Consider the following 8,584-nt stretch of genomic DNA (forward strand, 5'->3'; position numbering starts at 1 on the left):
CCGGCAGCAGCACCACCCCGGCAGGTGCCTCAGTGATGTCACGGGGGGGCGGGGCCGGACGCCTGGGTCCCTCGGTGTTGGGGGGAGGGGGCATCGCGCACCCCTGGGGGTCCCCGGTGACGTCAGAGCTGCGGGGAGGGGAGGGGGGGAACCCCGCGGGGGCGGGAGCCGCGTTCTCGCCCCGCCCACCCTCACCGCCCGGGCAGCTCCCATTGGCGGCGGCGCGGCCGGCGATTTGCATGCGGCGCCGTGATTGGCGGCGGCGCGTTCGGGGCGGGCGGGAGCCGCGGCCACGTCCCCCCCGCCGCCCGGGCAGCTCCCATTGGCGGCGGCGCGGCCGGCGATTTGCATGCGGCGCCGTGATTGGCGGCGGCGCGTTCGGGGCGGGCGGGAGCCGCGGCCACGTCCCCCCCTCCGCCCGGGCAGCTCCCATTGGCGGCGGCGCGGCCGGCGATTTGCATGCGGCGCCGTGATTGGCGGCGGCGCGTTCGGAGCGGGCGGCGGAGGACGCCGCTGCGCGGTGCACGTGGGTGCGCACACGGGCGGACACGGGCGACACGGGCGGTCACGGGTGACACGGGCGGTCACGGGCGACACGGGCGGTCACGGGCGGACACGGCCGCACATGCTGCACGGCGCACGCGGCTGGGCACGGGCGCACATAGCTGGTCACGGGTGCGCGTGGGCGCGCACGGGTGGACCTGGCTGCGCGTGGGGGCCCCCAGCGGGACGCGGGCACGCCCGGGTGGACGCAGGTGCACACGGACACGGGTGGACACGGGTGCACGCGGCCGGACACGGGCGCACGTGTTGCCCGGTGCATCGCAGCGTGCCCACGGCCGCCCACGCCGGCGGGTTTATTCGCGGGGGGGGGGGTCAGGGCTCGCCCCGCCACCAGTGGTAGAGCTGGTCGCCGAGGATGCCGGCGTAGGTGGCCACCGCCGCCGAGCCCGTCTCGTAGGCGTCCCTGGGCGGTGGGCGGCGCGTGACGGGGGGCCGGAGCCCCCCCGAGCCCACCCGAGCCCCCCCGAGCCCCTCGGAGCCCCCCAGACCCCCCTGGACCCCCCCGCACCCCCCCGAGCCCCCCCGAGCCCCCTGGACCCCTCCGGACCCCCCCGGCCCCCTCGAGGACCCCCCCAGGCCCCCCGGACCCCAGACCCCTCCAAACCCCCAGGACCCCCCTGAGCCCCCCAGACCCCTCCGGACCCCCCCGGACCCCCCAGGACCCCCAGACCCCCAGGACCCCCCCAGCCCCCCCAGACCTCCCCAGACCCCAGACCCCCAGGACCCCCCCGGGCCTCCAGGAACTCCCCGGACTCCCCCAGACCCCCCCATACCCCAGACCCCCAGGACCCCCCCGGGCCCCCAGGACCCCCCCGGCCACCCCCGGCCCCCCCCAGGACCCCCCCAGCCCCCCCAGCCCCCCCCAGACCCCAGACCCCCAGGACCCCCCCCGGACCCCCCAGGACCCCCCAGACCCCCAGGACCCCCAGGATCCCCCCAGACCCCCAGGACCACCCCGGCCCCCCTAGACCCCAGACCCCCAGGACCCCGAGGACCCCCCCAGGACCCCCCCGGCCCCCCCAGGACCCCCAGGACCCTCCAGGACCCCCAGGACCCCCCCAGCCCCCCAGGACCCCCCGGCCCCCCCAGGACCCCCCAGACCCCCCCAGCCCCCCCAGACCCCCAGGACCCCCCCGGCCCCCCCAGGACCCCCAGGACCCCCCCAGACCCCCCCAGACTCCAGGACCCCCCCAGCCCCCCCAGGACCCCCAGGACCCCCCAGACCCCCAGACCCCCCGGCCCCCCCAGGACCCCCCCACACCCCCCAGACCCCCAGGACCCCCAGGACCACCCCGGTCCCCCCAGGACCCCCAGAACCCCCCCAGACCCCCCCAGGACCCCCCCAGACCCCCCCAGACCCCCAGCCCCCCAGCCCCCCCGGCCCCCCCCAGACCCCCCGGCCCCCCCCGGCCCCCCCAGGACCCCCCCGGGCCCCCTCACCGGAGCCGGGCGGGCAGGGGCAGCAGCACCAGGCGCTGGAGCCAGGAGCCGCCGGAGCCGCCGGAGCCGCCGGGTGCCACCGCGGGCGGCAGCGGGGACACGGCCGGGGCCTGGCGGGGCCGTCGGCCCCCCGCCTCTGCGGCCACGGGGCGGCTCAGCCGGCGCCGGCCCCCCGCGCGCCCGCGCACACGCACATGCATGCACACGCATACGCATGCACATGCATGCACACACACACGCACGCACACGCACACTCACGCACACGCACGCACACGCACACGCATGCACACGCACACGCATGCGCACGCACACGCATGCACACGCACACGCATGCACACGCACATGCATGCATGCACACGCACGCACACACACGCCCACGCACATGCACATGCATGCACACGCCTGCACACGCACGCACACACACGCGCACACACGCACACGCACATGCATGCACACACACACGCATGCACACATATGCACGCACACGCCTGCACACACGCACACGCCTGCACGCACACGCACATGCTCGCACACGCATGCACACGCACGCGCACACACATGCATGCACACGCACATGCATGCACACACATGCCCACACACGCATGCACACGCCTGCACACGCACGCACGTGCTCGCACACGCATGCACACGCACATGCATGCACACGCACATGCATGCACACGCATGCACACGCATGCACGCACACGCACACACCTGCACACACACGCACACGCCTGCACGCACGCACACGCGCGCACGTGCTCGCACACACATGCACACGCACGCACACGCCTGCATGCACACGCATGCACACGCACGCACACGCATGCACACGCCTGCACGCACACGTCTGCACACACACACACGCACACGCACACTCACGCAAACGCCTGCACGCACACGCACGCACACGCACGCACACACCTGCACACGCACGCACACGCCTGCACGCACAGGCACGCACACGCCTGCCCACGCACGCGCACAGGCCCGCACGCACACGCCTGCACACGCACGCACACACACGCACACGCACGCACAGACGTGCTCACACACGCATGCACACGCACATGCATGCATGCACACGCACAGGCACGCACACGCACGCACACACATGCACACGCACGCACACACATGCATGTACAGGCACGCACGCACACGCACACGCACGCACACGCCTGCACGCAGACGAACGGACGTGCTCACACACGCATACACACGCACGCCCACGCACGCACGCGCATGCACATGCACGCGCACACGCACGCGCACACACATGCATGCACACGCCTGCACACGCACGCCAGCACGCACATGCACACGCATGCCCACGCACACGCCTGCACACGCACCTGCATGCATGCACGCACACGCGCACGCACACGCACACACATGCCTGCACACACACGCACACGCACGCCCACACAGACGCCTGCACGCACACGCATGCATGCACACGCACGCACAGGCACACACATGCCTGCACGCACACGCACGCCCACGCATGCACACACACGCATGCACACACACGCATGCACACACACGCATGCACGCGCACACGCACGCGCACGCCTGCACGCACATGGCTCCGCGCACACTGCACACGCACACACATGCACATGCATGCACGCACACACACACACGCACACATGCACACGGCTCCACCTGCCCTGCACACACGTGGCTCCGCGCGGGCACGCACACGCCTGCACACGCACGCACACGCCTGCACACGGCTGCACGCACACGGCTCCGCGCGCCCTGCACACACATGCACACACGCACGCACACGGCTGTGCACGCACACGCACACGGCTCTGCACACGTGTGCACACGCACACGGCTAGGCACACGGCTGTGCACGCACGCACGTGGCTGGGCACACGCGTGCATATGCGCGCACACGGCTGGGCACACGCACACGCGTGCCGACAGCTGTGCGCGTGCCGCCATGTGCGCACTCACACGCTTGTGCACACGCTCACACGCGCCTGCACACACACACGCGCTTGCACACGCGCGCACAGGGCTGCGCACCCGGCAGGATCCGACGCCAAGGGGATGGGCACCCGATGGACCCGACGCCCCAGGGATGGGCACCCAGCAGGGCCCGACGCCAGGGGGATGGGCACCCGGCGGGACCTGACACCCCGGGGATGGGCACCCGACGGACCCGACGCCCCGGGGATGGGCACCCAGTGGGACCTGACACCAGGGGGATGGGCACCCAGCGGGCCCCGACACCCCGGGGATGGGCACCCAGCGGGACCTGACACCAGGGGGATGGGCACCCAGCAGGACCCGATGCCAGGGGGATGGGCACCCGGCGGGACCCGACACCCCGGGGATGGGCACCCAGTGGGACCTGACGCCCCGGGGATGGGCACCCGGCGGGACCCGACGCCCCGGGGATGGGCACCCAGTGGGACCCGACGCCAGGGGGATGGGCACCCGGCAGGACCCGACGCCAAGGGGATGGGCACCCAGCGGGACCTGACACCCCGGGGATGGGCACCCGGCGGGACCCGACGCCAAGGGGATGGGCACCCGGCAGGACCTGACACCCCGGGGATGGGCACCCGGCAGGGCCCGACGCCAGGGGGATGGGCACCCAGTGGGACCCGATACCCTGGGGAATGGGCAGCCAGCAGGGCCCAACGCCATGGGAATGGGCAGCCCGGCAGGACCCGAAGCCCCAGGGATGGGCACCCAGTGGGACCCGATGCCCCGGGGATGGGCACCCAGTGGGACCCGACACCAGGGGGATGGGCAGCCTGGTGGGCGCCCGACGCCAGGGGGATGGGCACCCAGTGGGACCCGATACCCTGGGGAACGGGCAGCCTGGCAAGGCCCGACGCCAGGGGGATGGGCACCCAGTGGGACCCGATACCCTGGAGAATGGGCAGCCTGGCAAGGCCCGACGCCAGGGGGATGGGCACCCGATAGGACCCAACACCGGGGGGGGGGGTGGGCAGCCCGGCGGGACCCGACGCCAGGGGGATGGGCACCCAGCGGGACCCGACGCCCCGGGGATGGGCAGCCCGGCGCTCACCTGCGCCCAGCAGCAGCAGCAGCAGCAGCAGCAGCGCGGCCATCACCCTGGCGTCCGTGCTGGCCATGCTTCCTCGCCGCAGCGACCTGCGAGCGCGCTGGCCGGGGGGGGACGACGACGGTGTCGGCCTGTCCCCGAGGCCGGACCGTCCCCGAGGGCGCTTATAGGGGCCGGAGCCGGGGCGGCGCCGCAGCTCGGCCGGGGCCAAGTCCAGGCAAACAGAGCCGGGCCGCGGCCCTGACCCGGCGCCCCGGTGATGGGCCCGGCTGTGCGCGCACGGAGGCACACGCGTGCACGGAGCTGCACGGATGTGCGTGCACGGAGGCACACGCGTGCACGGAGCCGCACGGATGCGCGTGCACGGAGGCACACGCGTGCACGGAGCTGCACGGATGTGCGTGCACGGATGCACACGCGTGCACGGAGCTGCACGGATGTGCGTGCACGGAGGCACACGCGTGCATGGATTCACATGGATGTGCATGCACGGAGGCACACACGTGCACGGAGCCGCACGGATGCACGTGCACGGAGGCACACACGTGCACGGAGCCGCACGGATGGGCATGCACGGATGCACACGCGTGCACGGAGCCGCACGGATGTGCATGCACGGAGGCACACACGTGCACGGAGCTGCACGGATGGGCATGCACGGAGGCACACGCGTGCACGGAGCTGCACGGATGCGCATGCACGGATGCACACGCGTGCATGGATTCACACGGATGTGCATGCACGGATGCACACGCGCGCACGGAGCCGCACGGATGCGCATGCACGGATGCACACGCGTGCATGGATTCACACGGATGCGCATGCACGGATGCACACGCGTGCATGGATTCACAGGGATGCGCGTGCACGGAGGCACACGCGTGCACGGAGCCACACGGATGCGCATGCACGGAGGCACACGCGTGCACGGAGCCGCACGGATGGGCATGCCCAGGTGTGCACACGAATGCATGCACCCGCACATGCGTGCACACGGCTGTGCGTGCACAAGCCCACACACATGCACCTGGCTGTGCACGCACAGGCACGCACATGCATGTGCACACGCACACAGCTGTGCATGCACACGTGTGCACATGCACGCACAGAGAGGCACCCACATAGAAACACACGCTTGCACGCACGTGCGCATGCGTGTGCATGCACACGTTAATGCGTGCAGCTGTACGCATGTATAAGCGCACACGCACGCTCATTCACGTGGGCGCGCACGTGCGGGCGTGCCCACACGGCTACACACGCACAAACACGCATGCACAGCCACGTGCAGGTGGGCGTGCAAGCACAGGCACACACGTGCACGTGAATGCGTGCACACGCATGCACGCGGCTGTGCACACCTAGGCGCACACGTGCGCATAAATGCATGCATGAACACACACGCGTGGGCCCACACACGCATGCGCGCGCACACACGCATGCACCCGCGAGCCATAAGCGTGCGCACAGAAACACGCACGTATAGGTGCACACGCATGCATGCACACGTGGATGTGCATGCACACGCTCCCCCCCCCCCCCGGCAGGATGCAGCCCCCTCGCCGTGCACACGCACCCCGCAGGACACGCACACGCACCTGCGGGCCGCGGCCCCGCGGCCGCCCCGGGGCAGGACGGTCCCCGACGTCCCCGGCGGCCGCCGGAGCCAAAGGTCTGTTTGCGCCGGGCCGGGGCCCTGTCGCAATGTTTGCCGGCAGGAGGGGGCCGGGGGGCGGCGCGGGGCACACGCACACGCGTGTGGGGACGCCGGCCCCCCTGGCACGCATGCACACGTGAACGCCCGCACGCTCGCGTGCACGCCTGCACATGCGTGCACACGGATGTCTGCGCGCTCGCGTGCACATGCATGCACACGGATGTCTGCGCGCTCACGTGCACACCTGCACATGCGTGCACACGGATGTCTGCGCGCTCGGGTGCACGCCTGCACATGGATGTCTGCACGCTCGCGTGCACGCCTGCACATGCATGCACACGGATGTCTGCGCGCTCACATGCACGCCTGCACACGGATGCCCGCACGCTCGCGTGCACGCCTGCACATGCCTGCACACGGATGTCTGCGCGCTCACATGCACGCCTGCACATGCGTGCACACGGATGCCCGCGCACGGCCGCCAGCATGCTCAAACACACGTGCACACGCACGCACACACACGCGTGTGCACACGCACGTGCTGCCGGATGCTCCCGGACGCCGGAGCTGCTCCTCGAGCTGCTGCTTCAGCTTCGCCCCGGGCTCCGGCAGGTGGGGCCGGGGGGGGGGGGAGCGGCGCCCGCAGCCCCCACGGCGCCCGCAGCCCCCACGGCCCCACGGGGCCCCGGGAGCGGCTGGGCCGCGTCCCCCGTTGCACTGCGCACCGCCCCGTGCATTGCACAAGCACACGCGCCTTTCACTGCGCACACGCTGCACCCCCCCCCGTGCATTGCACGCCCCTCCCCCCCGTGCAATGTGTTGCACGTTGCAGCCGGCTGTAGTGTTGTGTGCTGCGGCCGGCTGTAGTGTTGCGTGTTGCATGTTGCAGCCGGCTGTAGTGTTGTGTGCTGCGGCCGGCTGTAGTGTTGCGTGTTGCACGTTGCAGCCGGCTGTAGTGTTGTGTGCTGCGGCCGGCTGTAGTGTTGTGTGTTGCACGTTGCAGCCGGCTGTAGTGCTGCGTGCTGCAGCCGGCTGTAGTGTTGCATGTTGCATGTTGCAGCCGGCTGTAGTGTTGTGTGCTGCGGCCGGCTGTAGTGTTGTGTGTTGTGTGCTGCAGCCGGCTGTAGTGTTGTGTGTTGCACATTGCAACTGGCTGTAGTGTTGCATGTTGCATGTTGCAGCCGGCTGTAGTGTTGCATGTTGCATGTTGCAGCCGGCTGTAGTGTTGTGTGCTGCGGCCGGCTGTAGTGTTGTGTGTTGTGTGCTGCAGCCGGCTGTAGTGTTGCATGTTGCAGCCAGCTGTAGTGTTGCGTGTTGCACGTTGCAGCCGGCCGTGGTGCCACACGTTGCACGTCGCACGTCGCACGCTGCAGCAGCCGGGCCGTATGCCCAAAGCGCTTTTATTTTGGGGGGGGGGATGGCAGGGCTGGGGGGGATGGCAGGGCTGGGGGGGGGCTCACGGCTGGGGGGGCTCACGGCTGGGGGGGGGCGCGCAGCACCAGGCCCCAGACGTCCTGCAGCAGCGCCGCCAGCCAGCGCAGGAGCCCGCGCACGGCGCCGTCGGCCGCCACCAGCAGCCCGCGGCCCCCCGGCCGGCCCCCCCCCGCCGCCGCCTCGGCCCCCCGCAGCTCCGCCGCCGCCAGGCTGCTGCTCCCGGCCCTGCAGCGGGGGGGGGGGGGGGGGGCTGCTACCGCCGGGCCGCAGCGCCCTCGGGGGCAACGCAGCCCCCGGCCCGCCCTCGCCTGCGGTGCAGCCCCCCCCCCATCTTCCTCGCATGCGATGCAGCCCCCCGTCGTCTTTGCATGCAATGCAGCCCCCCCCCCCGCACCCCCCCCCCGGAGCAATGCACCCCCCCGTCTTCCCCAGGTGCGATG

General features: G+C 71.9%; 1 protein-coding gene across 1 annotated transcript; it reads right to left on the minus strand.

The window, feature by feature from the left end:
• Positions 1–772: 772 nt before the first annotated feature.
• Positions 773–6,754, minus strand: LOC138063992 (apolipoprotein C-II-like). Its single transcript, XM_068924241.1, has 4 exons — positions 6,652–6,754; positions 5,057–5,153; positions 2,005–2,140; positions 773–967 (listed from the first exon to the last, which is right to left on the minus strand). Exons 2-4 carry the CDS (start codon positions 5,121–5,123, stop codon positions 877–879), a joined length of 294 nt encoding a protein of 97 aa, XP_068780342.1. The 5' UTR covers positions 5,124–5,153; positions 6,652–6,754; the 3' UTR covers positions 773–876.
• Positions 6,755–8,584: the final 1,830 nt, after the last annotated feature.

Source organism: Struthio camelus, chromosome 39 (genome assembly GCF_040807025.1).
Source record: "Struthio camelus isolate bStrCam1 chromosome 39, bStrCam1.hap1, whole genome shotgun sequence".
Taxonomy (NCBI): domain Eukaryota; kingdom Metazoa; phylum Chordata; class Aves; order Struthioniformes; family Struthionidae; genus Struthio; species Struthio camelus.

Bases quoted from the DNA above. Each gene is read 5' to 3' on its own strand.
- LOC138063992 (XM_068924241.1), bottom strand. From the start codon at position 5,123: ATGGCCAGCACGGACGCCAGGGTGATGGCCGCGCTGCTGCTGCTGCTG. The intron at 2,141-5,056 runs GTGAGCGCCGGG...CCGTGGCCGCAG, and splicing joins GCTGCTGCTGCTGGGCGCAG to AGGCGGGGGGCCGACGGCCC. The intron at 968-2,004 runs GTGAGGGGGCCC...CCCACCGCCCAG, and splicing joins CCCCTGCCCGCCCGGCTCCG to GGACGCCTACGAGACGGGCT.